The sequence below is a fragment of the Lutra lutra genome, chromosome 7 (genome assembly GCF_902655055.1).
Source record: "Lutra lutra chromosome 7, mLutLut1.2, whole genome shotgun sequence".
Classification (NCBI taxonomy): domain Eukaryota; kingdom Metazoa; phylum Chordata; class Mammalia; order Carnivora; family Mustelidae; genus Lutra; species Lutra lutra.
In genome coordinates this window covers 137373618-137397168 of record NC_062284.1, presented here as the reverse complement: position 1 = coordinate 137397168, position 23551 = coordinate 137373618, and the positions used below count along the sequence as shown (strand labels likewise).

Below are 23551 nucleotides of genomic sequence, written 5' to 3'. Positions count from 1 at the left end.
AGTAAAATGCAGCAAGAGGCTTATTAGTATTATTATTCCTGTGACTCTCACCACAGTTCGGTACAACTACTGTTTTAACTAAACAACACTCATCAGACAAACACTTACTGTATTTCATATAGAATAAAAGCATTATATTAAGTAAACAGAAAAAGGAGTAATACATGGTCTCTGAACTTGAGAAGCTCAGACCAGCAAAGAAGCCAAGGTGATGATGAGTGGTATTGGGAGCATCGTGTACCGGGAGCAGGAAGGAATGGCAGGGAAAGCTGAGAACACAGGTCAGACCCAGATCTGTGACAACCAAGTGCGGGCAGTGAAGGGAAGAGAGCAGAGAGGATGCCAGGATTCCCAGACTGAATGCCCAGGGGTACCCCATAATTAGGACAAGGAGATTCATTCATTCACCTCTTTTCATGTATCATAGTTTTTCCCCCTCTGGCCCATCAGATAGCCTAAATGATTATTCTGTAGCAATCATATGTAATTACTGTCCACGCTGCAAAAATCTTTAACAGGCTCTCCTAGTTCAGTAAAATGCTCTTAATCCAAGTAAACGTAATCCTATAATTACACAATAGAGTTTTGCACCAAAGTACTTGATATTTACTCCTCCAAATTTCACCATATCAGCATGGTTAATGTTTACTGACAAATTAATGTCCAGCCTTAGCCGAAGGTCTAGTCATACACTCACAGAGCAGCCATCTCTGTGATTTGACACAATACTAAGAAACACCTCCTTACACAGTCCCGCCCAAGTACCTCATCCCAAATTTCTCTTTCTATGGCCATGAGATTTTTAATATTAGAACATTAAGGAAGGGAAACTAATTTAGACACTGTTCTGGTCAGCATCTTTCCTACGGTCAGTTAGTTGAGCAAGTCAGAGGCTAATTACCAAGCCAAATTCTTAGGAAGGCTTAATGTTCATCACGAAACCCAATGTAAGAGATTCTGTCCTTTATCTTCCTTTACTCCCTATCAGTGATACAAAACAAGGAAAAACACTGCTTTCAGAAGCAAACAGGTGTGCACGTGAAGACGTACCTGCATCAAATACATCAAGCAGATTAACCAAAGTTTCAAAAGCTGCGAGACGTACGCTGCTGCTCTCATCCCTAGAGAGCTCTATCAGTTCAGGAAGCACCACGCTCTTTGTAAGTTCTGTCCTGCACAATAAGCAACGGAAGGAAATAGCTCAATTCAATAAATTATAGCAAGAACTTATTAAGAACAAGTCATGGGGCCAGATGCTGCAGAAAACAGGAAAAATCACAAGGACGTGGTTCCTGCTCTACAGAAGCTTGCAATCTGGTTGGAAAGAGTGATATAAACACAAGAAACATTCATAGTAATTGTATAATTACTTAAATCAATTCTAGTTCTACCAGGATAATATTATTACCTACGGAGATCCTAATGACTAGAAGTTTATACTAGACTTTGTAAATTTTAAAGTAGTTTTCCATTTTAAGCAACAAGCCAACAATCTGGACTAGTCAGAAAAATTTAACAGTAGTGATTATAGAAACCTTAACAAAATCTTTTTCTCCAGATTTCGAAGGATAAATTGTTTTTTCTTTCACCTAAAACATAACATTACAGGAACTAAATTCTATATAGAAGAATGATATATGATACTAAATATTCCCTCTAAAAGAATGAAACACAATAAACATGCTTTCAGGACATACACAACATTTATAATATAATCACAAATGGTTCTTATTCAAGACTTTACGTTTCTGCTTATTCACCACGAGATGTTATTACAATGACACACACTGATAAAATGGAGGCATATAATGTGGCCAGCTTTCTTGGACACATCACAGAAGACGGTATGAATTATAATCTGATAGCATACAAGAAAGTCAACCAGAGCTGCAGAAAACCTTAAAAAATTCAGGGCAGAACACAAAGACTCCAAGACAGCACTGTCAAGCAGAAGGTGTTGCTATGATAGAAATGTCTACAATCTGTACAGCAGCCACACGTGGCTACTGAGCAGTTAAAATAAGGTCAGTATAACCGAGGAACTGAAATTTTAATTGCATTTTTACTTTATTTAAATAGCCAAATGTGGCTAGTGGCTACCATACTGCAGCACAGCTCGAAGGACTTGAGTAATTAGAAAGCCAAAAACTGTCTTTAAGAAATTAATCTATGAAAGAGGGGAAGGTGGTCAGAAGTTGCAAACCTCCAGTTATTAAATAAATAAGTCATGGGAATGGAATGTGGCAGCATAGTGACTGTAGTTAGCAATATTCTACTGCATATCTGAACGTTGCTAAAAGAATAAATCTTAAAAGTCCTCATCATAAGAAAAAAATATTCTGTAACTATGTAAGGTGACAAGTGGTAACTAGACTTACTATGCTAATTATTTATAACGTATACAAATATCAAATCATTATGTTGTACACATGAAACTAACATAATGTCATATGTCAATTATACCTCAATAAAATTTTTTTTCTAAATAGTATTACTCTTTGTATATAAAATACTCATGTGAGATTTTGAGTAAATTGCCAAGAAAATAACAAATACCCATTTCTTTAGCATAAAATTAAGAGAAAGAAAAAAAAGAAAAAAAGGGAAAAAAAAAAAGGAATCTAGATCACAGATGTAGAGGTTAGCATTACCAGTAGTTCACAAACATTCATCAAACATAGGAAGTAGGGTAGGTAAAGGAGTAAAACAGGAGAGAATATGTTCTGACCCAAAGGTCATAAAAATTTATTTCATACAAATCTTCCTCAGAACTATTTGTTTACCATTGAAAACCTTGAATTTATTAAGAATGAAAAATAAGAGTTTAAGATAAAGATTTCATCACTATTTACAGTCAAAACTTATCTCCATTCAATCTTTCAACAGACTTTCCTTTTCTTCCCCAAAGTAGTACACTGATGCAATCCCAGCTTAATTATCTGGATGTTAAAGATAATCAGAAGCAAGAGGTCTTTAACGTTGTACAATGATTTCTTAATGTTGAAAAGGCAAAGAGAATAAATCAAATCTGTATTTCATTAGTGGTTCCTAGGGCCATTTCAATTTCAACCTACCAACACAAATGGGGACTTCTCATCTCCAACTAGGTTAAAGCCATGAAAAACTACTGCACTGTGTATTAAAACAGCACTTTTATATGTTTATTATCAAAATTTTTTAAATATAGGAAGTATAAAAATAAGTTAAAATAACCTGTAACGCTCTACTTAGAGAAACTTTGAAAGTTTCTGATAATGTATGGTCTTTCAGACTTCTTTCCTGTTTATATTATATAACATCATCTTTGGGCTTCAGCTTCCCCACCATCTGTAAAAATGGAACGATACTATCCACCCAAGAGGTGTTTTTGAGGATATTAAGTTCATACACGTGAAGTGCTTAGAACATACAGTAAATATTATCAAAGTGTACACTTCGATTATTCATCAATTTTACTATAAACTAGTTCCTTAGACTCATCTCTCAAAATCCGATAATACAGGTAAAAGATAAGCAAAAATTTTCCCTATATTGTAGAACTCAAATGGACTCTAAGTTTATGCTTTCCCAGTAGGACATGAAGATGTTCCCTGTGCCTTTGCTAATACGGAAGAATTATCATTAACTTTTCCAATTTCATTGGCAAAGTAGCATTTCACTATTGTTTTTGTAAATATCACATACTATTCAATAACTGTCTGCCTACTTGACTACATCTGTTATCAAATTCCAAGCACCTGGAGACAGGACTGTATCTTTTTCACTATTACATCCCCCATATGTAATCCAGTGCTTACGGTAGATGCTCAATATATATTCATTAAATGAATACATCTCTCTTCAACCAATGAGTTTGAACAAAGAGGTTGAATCTACTTATTAGACACTTGTATTTCTTCTTTAGGATGTATATATATGTTTTCTTTGCCCGTCTGTCACATTATAAAAGTTAAGTGGGAATAAGGCATCATGGCAGACCCACACTAAGATGCAAATACTCTCTATTAGTTCTTCTAAACAAACTGGATTATAGCCGAGTAACTTTTTCAAGAAGTAGGTGTGGGTTTTTCACCGCCTGTGCTACTGTATCTATGAGAATATCTTTCTTGATTTTAAATGTAAACTCCACCCCAGCTAGGGCAGAATTCTAGGTCATTATCTTTCTACTAAAAACCCTTCTGGCACTTCAGTAATTGGAACAAAAATCTTGGGACAGCCTGATCCTATGATTTGTGTAGAAGTCTGTTTTTTTCAGCCAAGATACTAGCAATTACAACCTCGCGCTCCCGTGACGTCAGAGGAGAGGTGCCCAAAATATAGGGTGAAGGATAACAAGATGAAAGAAACAAGCAAGCTTGCCCCGACAGCCAACCCGGAATTTGGGGTCTGGCTGCACGATACACATTGACCCAGGTGCTGGCCATGATTCAGCGTCGTCTGATGGCTGGTCTGCTTCAGCGAAATACTAATGAAGATAATCCTGAGTTCCACGGTGGGCCAGGACAGCAACAGCAATTCAAGGAAACTTCTCATTTGTTTGTGCCCTTTCCACTGGCCTGTTTTAAGAAGCCTAGGCTTAAAGAAATACTGGGGACCAATCATCTCCATCTCTTTGTTAAGAAGATAGAAGGTGCTTCTAGTGTTCTTGCTTAGCCCTCCCCCTACGTGGCTCCCCTTCATCATTGACCTTCCAATCTGACAAAAGAGAAAAATCATGGGCAGAGGACAAAAACCAATCATCAGTCCCATTATATCTGAATACTACAATCCACCTCTGACAAAGGCAATCCTGGATCTGCTTTTTGTCACTATGTTTGTATTTTATATTACAGTGTATACTCTTTTGCATCAGGGTTATTTCCCTTAACATACTGATTGTGAGATGTATCCATGATGTCATATTGCATGTATCAGCACTACGTTCCTTTTTCTTGCTAAACAGTATTTCACTGTATGGACATACCACATTTATTTTTCCCTTCACCTACAGGTAGACATTTGGAATGTTCCAGTTTGGGTTATTACAAATAAAGCTGCTATAAACATGTATATATAATATAATTCTTATTGTGGACATAAATTCTTATTTGATTATATTCAGGAATGTGATAAATTTCAAATCAGTCTTTATGTAGGGTGTGAGGTGAGAATCAACGTTCACTGTTTTCTCTCATGAATATTATTATCCCAGTACTGTATTTTGAAAAGATTTTCTTCCTTGAACTGCTTTGGCACTCTGCTAAAGTCAACTGGCCATGTATACGTGGGTCCATTTCTGGCCTCTCTTCTGTCCCACTGATCTATTTTTTTTGTATGTATCCTGAAATACCCTTAAATCCATTTGTTAGTTCTAATAATTGTTGTATAAATTACTGAGGATTTTCTATATAAATGGTGATGTCATCTACGAGTAGAAATCATTTCACTTCTCCCTTTCAGATCCTCAGACCTTTTAGGGTTTTGTTTTCTTGCCTTATTGCAATAGCTGGAACCTCCAGAACAGTGTGAGACAGAAGTGATGAAAACTACCCTGGACTAGTTCTTACCTTAAGGGAAAAGCATTCAATACCTGCCATTAACTATGATGTTAACTGTAGGTTTTTCATATCTGCTCTGTATCAGATTAGGGAAGCGCATTTTACCCCAGCTTCCTGAAAGTTTTTATCATGAGTGGATACTAAATTTTGTCAGATGTTCATAAGCAGCATTTCTAAGTTATCTCATTTGCCATATCATCAGAATTAGAAGTTTGAGCAACGTCTTCAAAAGTGTGTTCCTCCTTTCCAGTCTGAGGGCTGTGTATGTTCTTCCCCTCTAACACTGAAGGATATTTTTGTAGGTCCCATATTTGTCTCTTATTTTTCTCTTTAGTCATCCCTGTATTCCATACAGTTGTTCTCCTACAAACAAATGTGCATTATCTCTTCATTATACTATTTGTTATTCATCTGATTATTCTAAGAACTGTCCTCTTTGACCCTAAGCTGGTGCACAATCCACAGTTAGCTTTCTAGTGTTGTGTAGTCTTTATTTCATATGGATATGCTAGCTTGACAAGAATCTCTTAATTTTGCCTCCTGATTACCTTATTAGTGGATACAATTTCTGGTGCTCATTTCTGATTAAACTAAAGTTGTCAGGGTGCCTGGGTGGTTCAGTGGGTTAAAGCCTCTGCCTTCAGCTCAGGTCATGATCCCAGAGTCCTGGGATCGAGCCCCGTATCAGGCTCTCTGCTCAGCAGGGAGCCTGCTTCCCCCTCTCTCTCTGCCTGCCTCTCTGCTTATTTGTGCTCTCTCTCTCTCTCTCTCTCTCCCTGTCAAATAAATAAATAAATAAAATCTTAAAAATAAAATAAAGTGGTCAGTAATTGTTCTCTCGCCAGCCGCAGCAAATAGGAGATTACAAACCCACATCTGCACCGTGCTTGGGCCTCTTCCCAGCACTTCTCATCCCCAAATGCCTTAGAACACAACTCCCAGTGCAGCGGTGGGCAGCCTCTCTCTTCAATCAGTAGCAATCTCTGAAATGTCTGTTCCCACCTCCTTTCACCCATCTCAGAGATTCTTCTAGCCTTGAGTGTAGGAATTTCCTGTTGGTGGTTATTAGATCCTATCAATAGTCCTGATTTCCAATGCCAAAAGAAAAGACCGTGTACCTCTCTTTAGTTTCATGTACTTATCAAAGCGAGAATAAAGAATATGAATCAGATATTAGCAGGGTTCAGCCATCACACCATGGAAGTCCTATGATTATGTTCTAATAGTATGTGAGAATTCAAATTAAAATGAATATGCATTTAATCAGGCAAATTAGTTTATTACATGAATTCTAAGTTAACAAGCTAGGTAGAGTCTAATTTTACTTTTGTAAATTAATCCTTAAGCAATAATCCAGTATTAATTTTCAGAAGACTAATTGGAACTTACTTGACCCGGATGGGTTTTTTTGTTTCTTTTTTGGGGGGGAGGGGTTGTTTTTAAAGATCTTATTTATTTTAGAAGGAGAGTGAGCAAGCTGGAGGAGGGGTAGAGGGAGAGAAAGAACTCCAAGTAGTCTCTCCACTGAGCATGGGGCCCAAGGCAGGGCTCAATCTCAGCACTCTGAGATCATGACCTGAGGCAAAATCAAGAGTAGGACACTTAGCTAAGCCACCCAGGCACCTAACTGACCAGGGTGTTTTTAACAGTGGCAAAATGTCAGATGACAAAAAATGAAATACAACAAGACAGTGGTATATTCTCCTGATAGGTTCTGATCCTGGTTAAGGAACACAGAACTGGGCAAGACTGAATTATTCATGGTCCCCAATGATCCAGAGTCAGCCTAGCTTTGAAAGATCTATCAGAAAGAAGTTGGTTCTGAAATCAAAATTAGAGAAATGATTCCTCTGTTGAAATGTTAAGCTTCCCACACAACACTTAAATCCAACTCAGCAAGGTGGAGAGGACAGAGGACCTGAATCTGTGTGACATTCTGAGGGCATCCTGAAGCCTTAAGTACTGGTCCCCAATTGTTTTTTTTATTAACAGTTGTGCAAATGGCAATAACCTGATTGTCCCTGCTTGTGAAACAAAGAACCAGATGAAAACAGTGCAACTTCTATTAAAAATGAGTGGTCCAATGTTTTTTGTATCAATTTAGGATCCTTTAAAAAAAAAAAAAAAAACTATTTCCCAAGATGATTCTTAGATAAAACTTCCTTTAATATATATTGACATGAAATCAGTTTTTATGGAGAAGAGACTACCTGCCCTATTGGTCTCTTTCCTAAGCTTCACACTTCCAAAACGCAAAAAGAGCAACAAAGCAGACAGTGCAAGTGCAGAGTGTACAGGAAACAAAGACTTCAACTGAGTAATCCCATCTGAGATCACCCAATAATACGCTGCTAGCCCAAAGAAATGCTATTGCAATAGACCAAGCATGGTTTGTATCAGGACATTTTCCCTTCCTAAATCTGGGAAGCTAACAAGCAACTGAAGGTAAGAGAGAAATTAGCATGAAATGAATGCTAAGCATCTTCACTTTAATCTCTCTTAACCCAGACACATCAGGAGGTACTTGTTACAATCATTTTTAAAGATCATATAAAGCTTAGCCTTTCAACACCATGTTTTCATGGAATACAAGAATAGGATATGAATATTTGACAAATCAGAAGAATATGAAATAAGTTATTAAAAGTGTACTTACCCAATGCCCTGAGCTATGTTTTCTAATTGCCGACACATACAAGACCGAACTTCATATTCTACATCTTGACACAGTGATTTTACCAGAGGAAGTATTTCTCTTTTAATGCTTAGAAGGGAAGGAGAGGTACATGCAAGTGGGTGTTTTAGAATAATTAAAATTTTCAAACAATTATTGTCAAAATCTTAGCTTAACTTAATAAAAACAAATATGCTTTAATAGAAAGCTTTATACTTTACATGGTATTTTTACATATCATATTACATTTCGATGTTATCTTTTTGTGATTTGTAAATTATATATATGCCTGGCTCTTTCTAAAGTAATGGTTAATTTTGGATTGACAGTTAAACATCTTAGCTAAAATGAAAGGCTACAAGGAAATGGAATGGTCTAACAACCATCGACCAAAATATTCTTCAATTTTATATTTTCCTCTTGCATCATAATTATACAACATTTCATTCTTTCCACTTGGGATTTATCATCTGGGCAGAGAGTAACATATAAACTATTAAGATTCTCCATAAAACCTCAAATTTTTCAAATTCTAAATTAACAATAATGGAAGAAACCAGAAAGTCTATCTTTAGGTCAGGTTTGACAATTTTTGAAGTCTATAGAATAATACCATTTTATGTTCAAAATTACATTAAGTGTGTGAAAGAAGATTAAGATGAGAAATAGAAAAAAAGTTAACCATATTGATTTTGAAATGCCATGAGAGCAGAAGAAATGCATCTGAATAAGTACACTTTTAAGAATTCTGTAAGTTAGAACTAAGCTTATATGAGTATGAAATGATTTGTCTAATATAATTATTAATCATATGATCATCATACATTTTAAATCAATTTAATTGAATAAAGCAAACAAAAATTATATACAAATACTCACGTATGGGCATCAAATTTGTTGGTCAATTTTCCTAAAATTTTACAACTAACTAAACGAGACTGGACTGTTTGGGAAAGTTGTGCCTTGGAAACAAGTGGGTTCAAAATCTAAAGAGAAAAAATTCAGAGAACAAATTCACAAAGTTTTATATATTCTTGCCACTAATATCAGCTATTTTTCTCAAGAAATATTTTAGGGTCTTAAGTGTTTTAAAGGAACCTGAATTATAATGTGAGGTGCTCACAACCTGAATCATCTTGTTTGCCTTCCGGCTTACTAAGGTAAAGTTGATGAAAAATTATATAATTAAAAACCAATCAGGCACATAAAAACTGAATTAAAGCTTAAGGTGAATTCTGCAGTGCTCCGTATGCATATAAAGTATCATTGTGAAATGTACATTTTCAAAAGAAAAAAAGAAGAAAATTACCACATATCTGAAATTTATTTTTATTCCATATAAAATTTTTATATTTATCTTAAAGGGATGCAAAACAATATAGCTTCAAATACATTCTATTAAGTAATTCTGTCATTTGAATGCAATTCTGAAATTGTATTATGTACATGCTGGACATCCAACAACACAACACGATGAAAGACTGTAAAGAACTATGAAGGTCAAAACCATTATTCTGGGGTGCCTGGGTGGCTCAGTGGGTAAAAGCCTCTGCCTTCAGCTCAGGTCATGATCTCAGGGTCCTAGGATCGAGCCCCACATCAGGCTTTCTGCTCCGCAGGGAGCCTGCTTCCGCCTCTCTCTCTCTGCCTGCCTGTCTGCCTACTTGTGATCTCTGTCTGTCAAATAAATAAATAAAATCTTAAAAAAAAAAAAAAAAAACAACCAACAAACAAAAAAACCCCATGATTCTGGCCCCCGCTCTTTAATTTGTCCAAGTAATCCTCTTACCCTCCCCCTTGCTCATGCTCTCACTCTCTCTCAAATGAATAAATAAAAAATCCTTAGAAATAAATAAATAAAATTGGAACACTATTGCTGAGTAAAATCCAGGGAAACAGGCATTTCCACATATTGCTAGTAAGAGTCTTAAGAATATGAATGTCCTCTGACTTCCTAAGTCCACTTTTTTGGAAGGTAGAATTAAGAAAATTATCCGAAAAACTTAAAAAGTTCTACACAGATGCTTGCTAATACTTTATTTTAATAATAAAATGCTGAAAGTAGGTTTAAATGTTTAACAAGTAAAATATTTTGTATCTACTACCAGTGAGTTTAAAATAACATAGGAAAATAATGCTAAGTGAAAAATAACCAATCACATACAAATTCACCATGATTACTAATATGTCCAACAAAAAACATGTATAGGGAAAAAATCTGAAATGATTTTTCAGATTTTAGTTAAGTCCAGAACCATGCTTTTTCTTCCTACTGTTTTCTGTATTACTCATATTTTCCATAATGAACCTGTGTTGCTTTCAGAGTGGGAAATAACCTTATTTTTCTTTTTAAATGCGACTTTTTATCAAAAACAAAAACAAAAAAATCTTAGAGTGGCTTACTTAATAGTATTTACCAAAAAAATAAATAAATAAATAAGAAAGAAAGTATTACCTCATGTCTTAGGGTTTCTTTGGGCAATACTTCTATCACAGACAGAAGAGTTTCCAGCCATGCATTGCTGACACCTGATTGACACAGAAAAAACACACCCAATTAAATGTCTTACAAATTTAGTTTCAACTCAGCCATTAAGTTAAACAATACTTAATGATAAAATGGGATAATTTTTATTACTATTTGAAGAAGTTCCTCTATTTTTTTTTTTTTTTTGCCTCACCAACATCTAGAAAACATCTATATCTTTAAAAATAATATGGGGAGGAATATCTTTCAGCTAAAATGTGTATTTTTCGCTGTACAATAATACTATTGCATAAATACTGTAAAATTCAAAAATTCTAAGAAAAAAGTATAGCTCATAAGATGAATTAATGAGTCTTCAGCTTTCAAGGACACTGAATTTCATGGGCTTTGGAAGGAAAGAGCCATGGCTGGTTTTAGTCACACTAATGACCACCATGGCCTCATTCAGTTATTCTCATCAGGCTAACAAGATTCGAAAACCATCATGGGCTGCATCCAAGGCACGATAAACAGGTACAGAATGAACCCCGCCGGGCTGCTGACCTGCATCCCTGTGCTCCAGGTGTAGCAGAATGACTTGGAGGAAGGCGTGGGCATACGTATGAATTGACACCGATTCTTCCTGTAGAATGGTCAGGAACGACACTGCAGCTGTTAACTGCATTTCCACTCCTGCACCATGCAGGACTTCCTGCGTAATCACAAAGAGTTTACGGAGATGAGAGATCAGAAACTCGAAGTTTTAAAATCCAAGGTCAGAGAAACTAAACATAGTCACATTCCACAAAATAACTGTATATGACCTATAAGGATATGTGCTTCCTCTTATTACTTTAAGAAAACTCTATTAATCTGCTCCTTATTGTTTAACTCATTACACCACAAAAAAGTTTAAAATGTCTTAGGCATTTACAAAATAAGATAAGATTCCATTTTCTTTTTAAATGAAAACTATAAATATAGATAAACCTCTGAATAATAGAATAGGGATTTTTGATAGCTCTCAATGTCTAATTTTGCTATTTGTCTTATACAGTTTGCCATCATACCTAGAACAATAATGTCAAAGGTCAATCACATGTGTCTTCATTACTTGTATTTCGGCTTCAAAAAATAAACATTATGCATTTACTATAAAAAAGGAATACACTTAAGGTTATATAAATATATTTTCCCCCTTAAAAACACTGATGAGTACATAAATGACCATGCAGTAAACTGTTTTTATTTTTTTTTAAGATTTTTATTTATTTATTATTTATTTGACAGAGAGAAATCACAAGTAGGCAGAGAGGCAGGCAGAGAGAGAGGAGGAAGCAGGCTCCCTGCTGAGCAGAAAGCCCGATTCGGGGCTTGAACCCAGGACCTGGGATCATGACCTGAGCCGAAGGCAGCGGCTTAACCCACTGAGCCACCCAGGCGCCCCTGCAGTAAACTGTTTTTAAAAGTAATTTTTTAAATATAAGAATGCTTCTAAAAATTAACTGAATTCATAACCACCTCCATTCAACATTTTTAAAAAATTATCATATATTCAAAGTTAAAAACCTATTAGTTTTCAACACATCAAAAAGTAAAAAAAAAAAAATCTTTCATATAAACCTCATCAAAGATATTACTTCTCTAGAAGAGAAAGTGTATGCGTGTGTATGTGTGTGTGTGTGTAAAATATAAAGTTAGTTAAAAGTCCTACTTTGCTTAATCAGTTATGTCAATTATGGGAATTGCCCTTGAACACCTATTTTATAACTAATATAATAAAGTTGGTAGAACAATGTAGAACTGGCAGCCATAAAACAAAGTTTCATATCTGTGACCTTAAGAAAATTAATCTCTCGGGGCGCCTGGGTGGCTCAGTGGGTTAAAGCCTCTGCCTTCGGCCCAGGTCATGATCCCAGGGTCCTGGGATCGAGCCCCACATCGGGGCTTCCCCTCCTCTCTCTCTCTGCCTGAATCTCTGCCTACTTGTGATCTCTGTCTGTCAAATAAATGAATAAAATCTTTAAAAAAAGAAAAGAAAATTAATCTCTCTATATTACTTCCTAATCTATAAAATGTGAATTATAGTTGAATTGTAGTACCATCTTCTCAGAGATTTAAGTCATATAAGCCAAGTTTTTATGACTTAGCAACTCGTGTAAACTGGGCATTTAAATAATGACCACTGGCCATCCACCGGTCTCCTCCGCATCTGGTTATCTAAGAGGAATCTCATCTTGTCCACACCTGAACTGATCTCTTCCCCAAACCTGCTCCTCCTCCAGTCTTCTCCTTGGTCAGCAGTGAATGATAGCCCTGCCCTTTTGGTCGCCAACCCCAAAACTCTGAGGCTAGTCCTCAGCTCCTCTCAGTCCCTCACTCGCCACAGATGGCCGACCAATCCTGATCCGGAATCTGACCACTTGCTACCTCCGCGGCCACCACCCTGATCCAAGCCGCCATCACCTCCAGCCTGAATTATCCCAGTAACCTGTTAACTAGTCCCTGCTGCCATCATTGCCCCTCTACAGTCCAGTCTCTACACAGTAGCCAGAGAGATTCTTATAAAAAATAATTCGGATCATGGCACTTTTCAGCTCAACACTCTCCAGGGGCTTTCTGGCACTCTCAGAAAAGTCAGTCCTTGCCATGATTTCCCAGATCTGTTCCCACTTTCCACTTTTCCCAGATTTCCACATGATGGGCTTCCTGATCTCTCCCAAGCCTCTATTCAAGTATCGCCTTTCCAAGAAGCTCCTCCCCAGTGACCCGAATTTATACTGAAAGCCCCTCCCCCACTCACGCTCTCACCACCTCCGTTATACCATGGATGCATTATCTCTACTCTCCCAACATGCTCATGTGCTTATGGCCAGTCTTGCACCCTGAAACCCCAGCTTCAGGACGGCAAGAGTCTCTGGCTGCTGTGCTCATTAGCTGCGCCCACCTCCTGGCACACAGCAGCCATTCAGGAAGAAACTGCCAGATGACTGAGTAGCTCTTACCCTTTGACCTAAACTTCCTGCTCTTGACGTTCTCTCCCTTCACAAACATTTTCCACATCTCCTAATAGGTGGCTTCAAGAGATTTTGAGGCGAGTCCTAAAGATTAGGGATTGGGAGAATGAGACAAAGGCAAAGCAAAAAAGGATCACACACAAATGCACTCTCTATCCTCTCTCTATCACGTCAATAAGGAGACATTCCTGCCACCTTCTCCCCCAGCATGTCTGCAGCCAGCTAGGATGCACAACAAGAACTCAGACATCTCGATTCATATGGTGGGCGCATGGCCAGTGATTGTTCCGGGACATAACATGTCATTTCAAAGCAGAAGAACCAGACTCGGGATGGTCCATGTTCTGTGAGCTAGTGACTGGCAACTCTGAAGACTTAACCCTCGTCTGCCTGATGCCAAAGTTAAGCTCTGAAATTCTTCCTCATGGATTCTGCACTTGCGTTCGTCACTTACTAAGGCCTGGCTAAAATCAATCCCAAGCCTTCACGCGACCGTGCAGGAGATCAGGCAGTGGCTTTCCCGTGGCAAATGTTGAAGCGGAATGGTTAATTCCCAGGAAACCTACTGCACATTCAGACTTTGGTATCACACACACACAAACGTCACTTTACAAGGTTTTTCAACCAATAGCCAATTACATATCTTAAGAGTTCTTGGCTGAAAGAAAAAGAAAAGGAACGATGGGCGTGAAGCAAAAGCAGCGTAAAGCAGCAACTGGTCTCTGAAGTCAGCCCTCCCATGTCTCCCGGTTTTACTGTTTCTAAACCAAACATCTGTTCCACAGTAATCATTCTGGATTTGAAAAACACTCTTAATTTAAAAGATTTGATGTGGCCAGTATACATCACTTACAGGTTTCAGAACACACAGCTTTTATTTAGAAACACAAAGTATGGTGCAGGGAAATATTAAACTATATCATGAGGGCCAGAGTGTACATTCCGGGTCACAGGAGTCTGCAGTTTTAAGTTCCAAGAGATGTAATTCTGCCCCTCTGAAAGCCATTAGTCTTGGGTTTTGTGCATAGGCAAACTTTATGCAAAAGAAGAACATGAGAAGCTCTCCAACTTCATATCTTCTTACTGCATTATTTAGTCTTGACTCCCGCAGGAACATTTGCCCCAACTAGTCTGCATTTAATTTTCGAAAAATCCTCAAGTCTTATCAGGATTTGGGTTTTTCTCTTGTTGTGCTGACTTCAACATCGGGGACTGTCCACTGTTAAGAAACCAGCACAGACTAAGAGATTTTATCACTGCTAAAAATCAGTTCATTTCTAAACATGTTTTTCTGAAATATAATACAATAAGAGTTTGACACTTACCAGTAAGTGTTCTCCTCCACAGAGTCACACCCTCTGGACAAACATAGTGAGATCCATACTCTGGGTAAATAAGTGTGCATCCTCATGGACCTTGGAAGACACTGAAAAGGAAATTCCTCTATTGCTTAAGTGCATGCCTTAGTGCCAGTCAGGCTCCTCTTATAGAATACCGTCTGGCTGGCATTCCAACCTGAAGTCCTCAAAAATGAAATGAGACATTTGATAAATGAGTACATGGTACATCTCCAAATTTTAAAAACTATTCCCACTCGAGGAAGGAGAATGTCCTAGACACTTCGCTGTTTAAATTCATTCTGTAGTTAGCATGACTAGTACGAGAGAGCGTTTTGTAAAACCGCAGAATACAGTCCTTGCCTAGAGGGCAACTGCTCTGTCTCCAGCAAACCCACACTGTATACATCAGGAAGATATTCCTCCTTACAAGGCACAACATCGAGAAACATTAAATAAATCACTGGCGTATTCCAAAAGAACAAATATTTTGGATTCACACATTTGGAGACTAAACTTACTGATTTAAACTGGTAAATATATTTACCACAAATGGTGCTGGCTAAAGGTAAAGGAGCCCTAACATTATAAAGTATCTTTGTATATTTTTTAGAGAGAATATCATTGATTGTTTTGAAATTAAATAATAGGAATCTAAATACAAAACACTGAAGACTTGGGACATGTAAAATACCTGGGTTTTGAGGGTCACAGTTGTGAGAACTTTTATGAATAACAATAATGGTAAACAACTCTTTTCACTATCAAATGATAATATTTATGACTTTAAAACTGAGTTAAATATGAATAATTGGAACATGCCAACTTGGGTACCTTTAACAATTCACTCTACCTTTTTTTTTTCCCCTATCACTGGCTGCCATGCTGTACTCTAAAATAAAGTGGGGAGAGAACTAGTTGAGAGGCCCAAAGTCAGACTCTGAGAGGGAAAAATGGGAAAATAAAGTGGAGACAGGAACAGGACTAAGAGGGATATGTTTTTCCCTTCTTTAAATCTGTGTTTCAGTGATTAGCAAGGTTCATGAGGAGGTACACGTAACAATATCCCAAAGATCTCTTTCCGTAAAGGAAATACCAATGCCAATAGTAACTCTCATATCGTTACTGATATGTGACCACATATCCTTCCCCGCAAAATCATGACAACACCAAACAAAGAAAAACATTTCATGACAGTGGTTTTAAAATTGAAGTTCTAATTGGGCTACTCTGCCCAAAAAAGTCATTTTTACATATAATAATTAGAATCATGTAATCTTACAAGTTAGGCCTAGAATGTAAATAAAGAGCTATATAGGGGGCCCCAGGTGGCTCAGTCAGTTAAGCATCAGCTTTCAGCTCGGGTCATGATCCCAGGGTCCTGGGACTAAGCCCCACGTTGGCTCCCTGCTCAGCAAGGAGTCTATGTCTCCCACCCTCTGCCCTTCCCCACCACTTGTGTGTTCTCTCTCTCTGTCTCTCTCTCTCAAATAAATACGATCTTAAAAAAAAAACAAAACTATATAACACTGCAAAGAAATGATGTGCTTATCAAAGAAATATCTATTTGCTAGGTATAGTACTGTCAGTAACCATATCAAATGATCCACTGTAGCCATATTTAATTAGTCAAATATATTTTGAAAAATTATAAGTTGTTTTCTTGGATGCGGGAAGCAGCACTGGAAAGTGGCAAATGTCCACGAGAAAGTGGAAATAGGGCTTTCACTCTTGTCGGTCTATCCTAATCTAGTCCCTTCTAATATTCTTCTTAAAGCAGCCCAATGAAGATCTAAACCTGATAACAATATGATTTTAATTTCATTCACAGCTATTTATTAAGCATCATACAAAGTATTCTGTGAAATTGGAGAAAAGTCAAACATTGTGCCCCTACCTTTGAAGGACTCCTCTTGTTTCTATATATTCACAAACATTCAACAAATATTTAGTGACATTCGAGGCACTGTGCCAGGTGCTGGAGACTCAGAAATGAGCAGGGCTAACAGTGTGCCTGTTAACACCGTAGTTACAACTGTGACAAGAGCTGAGGATAAGGAGCACGGATGGTATAGGAACATCTAACAGGTGACCTGATCTCTTCTGAGAGGGGATCATTGAGAAGTGACAACTGACTTGTAAGAAAAGAAAGAGATAATTAGACAAAAGTTGGGGTAAAGAGAGGTAGACAAGCAAGAAGAATAAGCAAGCAAGCACTAAGAAGTAAGAAGGAGCACGGCAGATTCAGAAACTGAAAGATCGGTGTCCCTAGAGCAGAGTGAGAGAAGGAGCTGAGGAGGGTAAAGTAGAAGGAGCCCCAATCATGCAGGGCCTCAGATGCATTCAGCAAGAGAATACTTTTAGTCTTAAATGCTTCAAAATAGCATGCTGACTTTTGAGAATGAGTCAGAAAGTAGTAAGGTATGGTGGAATGGGAGGGAAGTGGTAGGCAGGGATCACTTGGGAAGCAATCACCCTCACCCGAGGAAATCCACATATTTGGACAAGGGCAGAGCTGGTGTGGTTGGAGAGGTGGGTGGATTCAACAGAATACCGAAGACCTAACATAACAGGACTGCAGAAGCGAGTAGTAAAAGAAGAGATGGTATCAAGGACGACTCCCAAAATTCCGCCTTGAAAACCAGGGGGATAATAATGTTACACGTTAGGACAGGGGACACTGGAGGAACCCAGGTGGTGAGGGGAAGTGGCAGGAGCTGAGTTTTGGATTTGTTAACTCTGAGAGGCCTCTCAGGCATCCAAGTAGAGATTGGGAACAGAAAATTGCATATACAGATCTGTTGCTCTGACAGGGTGCTGTAAATAGGAGAATTTATATAGATTAGATGCAACGGTCAAAAAAAAAAAAAGAATAGATGCAACGTATATAGATAATATATAAAGACTTGGGCGTAGATGAGATTGTAGATGACACTAAAAGTGGAGATCTGCTACTCTTAACATAATTTCATCCCAACAAAATAAAGGGATTGAAGAACTCAAAGTTTAAAAAAAAGAGATCGATCACAAATGTTTTGGCGAATATTTAAAGTGCAAGATTATTCCTAACACATCACTGGAAAACAATCAATTTTTTTTGAGCAGGGGTAAAGGTGATGGCAGGTCGTGGTGGAAGGGTATATACAGGTACATGAACAGAAACATTTTAGTTAATATCATTTCAAGATTCAACCAAGAAGAAGAAAAGTAAAGGGAACTTTGTAATGGCAGACTAGATCATTCTAATCACCTCTCCTGATGATGACAATTAGTAAAAAACTGGACAAAATACAAAATACAAAATTCAAAATACAAAATTCATCTGCATAAAGGTATATGGAAACTAACAAGGCTCCCCATGCAAAACTAAAAAAATTACCCACACTATATTACCCATCACTGGAATAATTACCCACCCAAGATCTAAGAGACAATGGCGTTCCAGGAAGATAAGCATGTAATTTGGGGCCTGTTTTCCTCTAGGGTCACTTGCTAATTTGAGAAAAGGCTCCTAAGAGGCTAAGAGCTTAAGTGACTTTTTTGAGTCTTGTGGAGGCCTCAATAAGAGCCCTGGGAATGGATAAGAATGATCCTGAAGCAGATTGGCATTTGTAGGATGAGCAGCCCAGCTGTAAACCATCCACTATCTGTCACTGGATTAACTGCGACTGTATTGTTAGTGCAGGTAAGTAGCTCCCAGAAGAAAACATATTCCTTTCTAGAGGAAGGTACCACCCTAGGGCTCAATCTATTTCTATAAACAATTTATCAAATACAAGATCAAACACACAATCAAGAATATGCAGACACATGAAGAGATAAGATTACATGAATGAGAACCAGCAGAAGCAGAAAACAGAAATGCACCAAAAAGTGCTCTGGGTATTGGTGTTAGATATCTAACACATATGTGGTTCAAGAAGATGAGGCAGATTTTTTAAAGAGCTAATTAGAAATTCTAGACCTGAAAAGTATAATAATCAAAATCAGATTAGACACAAATGAATTGATGAATTAAACCATGGGTCAGGATAAATCAATCAGACTGAGTCACAAAGAGAAAAGAATGGAAAAGAAGGTAAAAGACATAGAAGATACCATGAATGCGAAATTCAAGTCACAGAAGAAGAGCAGAGAGAGGATTAGGCAGAAGCATATTAGAAAATGTCTGAAAAGATAAGGGTCAGGGTTTTTCAGTGCAAATATTCTAAAAAGTGTATAGCTTTATCTGCATGTATCTAATGAGACGGAGCACCTTTTCTTATGCATACTGGCCATCCATATATCTTCTTTAGTGAAGTATATGTTCAAACTTTTTTGCCCATTTTTTTTAATATCAGGGTTTTCCCTCGTTTTTATTGAATTTGGAGAGTTGTTTATGTATTCTGAACACATGTCTTTCATCAGATATGGGATCCATGAGTATTTTCTCCCATTCTAGGTTTTCTCTTTTCATTCTGTTAACAGTATCTTCTGAAGAGCAGAAGCTTAAAATTTTCATGAGGTCAAACATCAATTTTCTTCTAGGGATCACGCATTTAGTGTCAGATGTAAAAAACCTCTGACTGACCCAAGGTCACAAAGATTTTGTTTTCTTCTAGAAGTTTTTTTTGCAATTTTAGTGTTTAAGATTTAGGTTTACAGTCTATTTTGAGTTAAATTTTTGTACATGTTGTGAGGTATGGACTTTTCCCCCAATTAACCTAGTACCATTTGTTGAAAAGACTCTCTACACTGAACTGCCTTTTCACCTGTACTGAAATCCACTGGCAATGTGTACATGGGATTTATTTTTCCTCTGTATGTGTCACACTGATTTATCTTTATATAATTATCACATGGTCTTAACTGCTGTAGATCTATATTGTATCTCAAAATCAGACAGCAAAAAGTCCTCCAACTTTGCTTCTCTTTTTCAAAGCTGTTTTGGCTATTTTTGGTCTTGTGAATTTTCATATGCATCTTAGTACTGGCTTGTCATTTCCCACCAAAAACAAATAAATAAAAACAAAACATAACCTGTTGGAATTTCTATTATCTTACATTAAATATATAGATTGATATGGGAAGAACGGACATCTTAACAATATGGAGTCTTCTGATCCATGAACATGGTGTTTCGATTCACTTAGTCCTTACATTATTTCTCCCAGCAATGTTCTACAGTTTTCTGTATACAGGTCTTACATATCATTTATCCAATTGATCTTCAGGTATTATGTACTTTAATGCAACTGTGGTAGTTTAGAAAAACTTCAGTGTCCAGTTGTTTGCTGCTTGTGTAGAAATACAATTGATTTGTATATTGATCTGGTATCCTCCAACCTTTCTATACTTATTTAGTTCGATTGTTTTTCTTTTGTAGATTCCATCATAGATAATGTTACTTTTTTAAAGGCCATTATTACTTTTTTCTCTGCAATGTGAGTGCCTTTTATTAATTCTATTGCCATACTACATATGTCCAGTTTAACACTGAACAAGGCGGTAAGAGTAGACACTCTTGGCTTATTCCTGATCTTAGGGGAAAGAATTCACAGTCTTTCACCCTTAAGTGAATTCAGTCTTTTCACCCTTGCCTATACATTTTTCAGAGAAAGCCCCTCTCTATTCCTAGTTTGCTGGGTTTGTTTTTTTTTTCTTTTTCCGGAATGACAGATTTTTATCAAATGCTTTTCTTAAATCTACTGAGATGATTGAATGGTGGTGTATTTTTTTTTCTTTTTAGTTTGTTGATATAAAAACTCACATCGACTCATTTTTTAATTTTGAACCAACTCTAAATTCCTGAGATAAACTCCAACTGGTCATGATATATTATCCTTTTTTATGTTGTTGAATTTGATTTGCTGTTTTTCAGATGTTTCATGTAAGCTCATGAAGGATATGCATCTATAGCTTTTTGGTTTTGTAATGTCTATGTCTCATTTGGGTATCACTGGGTGCAGATTTCTTGTTGACATTTTTTTCTTGATTTTAGTACTTCTAACATTCCACTGCCCTCTAATCTGCATTATTTCTGACCAGAAGTCTGCTTTATTCTCACATTTATGCCTCTGTTTGTAATGTTTCTTTCATCTCTGGCTGCTCCCAAGATTGTCTCTCTTTTCTTTTTATATTCAGCAGTTTGATCATGATATACCTAGAGGTGTGTGTGTGTGTGTGTGTGTGTGTGTATCAGCTTCAGATCCTCTGGGCTTTTGGATCTTTGGGTTGTTCTTGTTCATTAACTTCAGAAAAGCCTTGGCCATTACTTCTTCAAATAGTTCTTCTCTGTTCTCTCTTTCCTCATTCTCCAGTTGCACATATATTAGATCACCTGACTCCAGTTGCACATATATTAGATCACCTGACATTGTCTCAAGGCCATTTGATGCACTCTCCTATTTTTTCATTATTATTAGGACAGGAGTAATGTTTTCTTGCACATTTCCACACCTTAGGTAGAAGTGGAACCGACTGCTTTGTTTCTGAGGCCTGAATAGTCCTTCCTCCCTAATAAGCTTAACTAAACATTTAAAAGAATGCTTGCTGTATTTTATCTAGAGCTTCTAGATATTCTAATTTGAGAAATTTCTAGGATATTTAGTTCACCACTGCCGAAAGGTTAGTTAATCCATAAAGTTTTAATCAAACATTACAGATCCGTATTACAGTATAATCTGCAAATATTTTCTAGGTTTTATACTTTTGCAAGGATTGTAAATAAAAATATCTATAAATGATCCTAAATATTACTCAAATGCCTTAAATAGAAACAATATTCAAGTAGTAACAGTGGTCCCACTATCATAGAAATGAAGGATTTCCTAATTAAGAATTTTAAAAGTTCTAGTTCATTTTTATGGTAAGCAATATAAAAATAACAAATGAATAACTAAGAAACTCATGTCTCCAACAGAATTTACTGAAAGGCAATATTTTTAGGTTTATTAGGAATATTAGCTAATATAACATTTTATATATGCCCAGAAAACGATACACTCAGTGAATGTTTCCACTGAATTTAATTACTGTAAAATAATGAATGATATTAATCTAGTTTATCCTTAAGCACAAACAGATAAAAAAACAACATAAACATTATTTTCAAAATGAGTGTGGGTCAATGTACTTTTATTTTTGAACCATAAACCCCAGAAGAAAGAGTGCTTTGTATCGTCTGTTCATATTCCCTAACTCCTTTAGTTAATACTGCCTCTCTCTTCCTTTTTCTTTCTTTTTTTTAAATGAACTAGAAAAAAAATGTTATATAATTTTATGCTTCCTAGCCCAAAAAAACCTCCTAGTAAGGTCAATTCTAACCCTAACAGTTGTTTTCCATTAGCTTACATTAGAGGCATTATTTCATTTTCTTCCTTTACATTAGAGTATCACTAAATGTTTAGCCTGTCAAGACACTTCTACACTGTGCACTTTTTAGGACTGGTAGGGTGTCTGGAACACCATGTTCTGTTTATTATGTATAAATGTGTTGCTTCCACAAAATCCTTTTGCTTTTCTCAGGATGTAACTTTTAACTTATCTCAGAAAACATCACCTTCCGTGAGGAAGACAAGTACTTTTACTTTTAAGCTGCAAATCAAAGAAAAAATCAATTTGTATCATCTGTTTATGCTCTTTAATACTTTTAGTTAAGAGCACCTGGGTGGCTCAGTGGGTTAAGCTGCTGCCATTGGCTCAGGTCACCGTCTCACGGTCCTTGGATGGAGGACCCGCATCAGGCTCTCTGCTCAGCAGGGAACCTGCTTCCCCCCTCCCTCTGCCTGCCTCTCTACCTACTTGTGATCGCTCTCTCTCTCTCATATGAATAAATAAAATCTTTTAAAAAATTCTTTTAGTTAAAACTATTTCTCTTTTTCTTGGTGAACTTTTCTTTTTTTCTTTTTTTTTTTTTAATTTTTTTTTTGAACTTCTTTTTATCCCATTTCTTCCCCCCACAATTTGGGGTCTCTTCTGATTTGGTTAACACACATTTTTCTGGGGTCTTTGCCACCCTTTTAGTATTTTATTCTCTCCTTCGTATAGTCTTCAAGTAAATTATGTAATTTCATGCTTCTTAGAAAACTCCCAACAAAATATTCATAGTCAAACAATGAATTTTTTAAGCCTGGATCTTATCAATTATGAAATGAGAATAAATACATCAGGTAGAGTTGTGACGAGATGTTTAAAAGGGCATGATAAAGCAGTAAGTACAGTACCTAACCCACAGAATGTGTTCCTTATGTTATTATTGGTTATCCACACCTCTGTGCCACTTGAAATAAGAATTTAATAGTAAGTAAAGCTAAGTTTTTTATTTATATTTATCTATATTTACACAGTAAAGGTTTTCCTCAAAAATCTGAAAATGAAATCTTTAAAAAAAAATCTACCTACATTCAGTAGATACAAAATACTCTAATAAATGATCTCATTGCCAGAAACTTATGATATTTTTCTATTATTTCCATTAATGAAAATAATGCCATGTAAAATTAATAAAAGTAAAATGAACAAATTTTTTCTGAATCAGA

The 23551-nt window shown here is 36.6% G+C and overlaps 1 protein-coding gene across 4 annotated transcripts in view; it reads right to left on the bottom strand.

The window, feature by feature from the left end:
* Positions 1-23551, bottom strand: part of PPP4R4 (protein phosphatase 4 regulatory subunit 4) — a 103855-nt gene that overhangs the window by 37952 nt on the left and 42352 nt on the right. For 2 of the 4 annotated variants that reach the window (XM_047738737.1, XM_047738738.1), the window contains exons 4-8: positions 11243-11390; positions 10667-10740; positions 9091-9197; positions 8194-8301; positions 1051-1172 (exon numbers count right to left, since the gene is read on the bottom strand). In XM_047738737.1, the coding sequence (XP_047594693.1) occupies positions 1051-1172; positions 8194-8301; positions 9091-9197; positions 10667-10740; positions 11243-11390 (559 nt within the window). Of the gene's footprint in view, positions 1-1050; positions 1173-8193; positions 8302-9090; positions 9198-10666; positions 10741-11242; positions 11391-14544; positions 14915-15020; positions 15122-23551 lie in introns of those variants that run through there. The other 2 variants (XM_047738739.1, XM_047738741.1) reach the window with 2 other exon arrangements.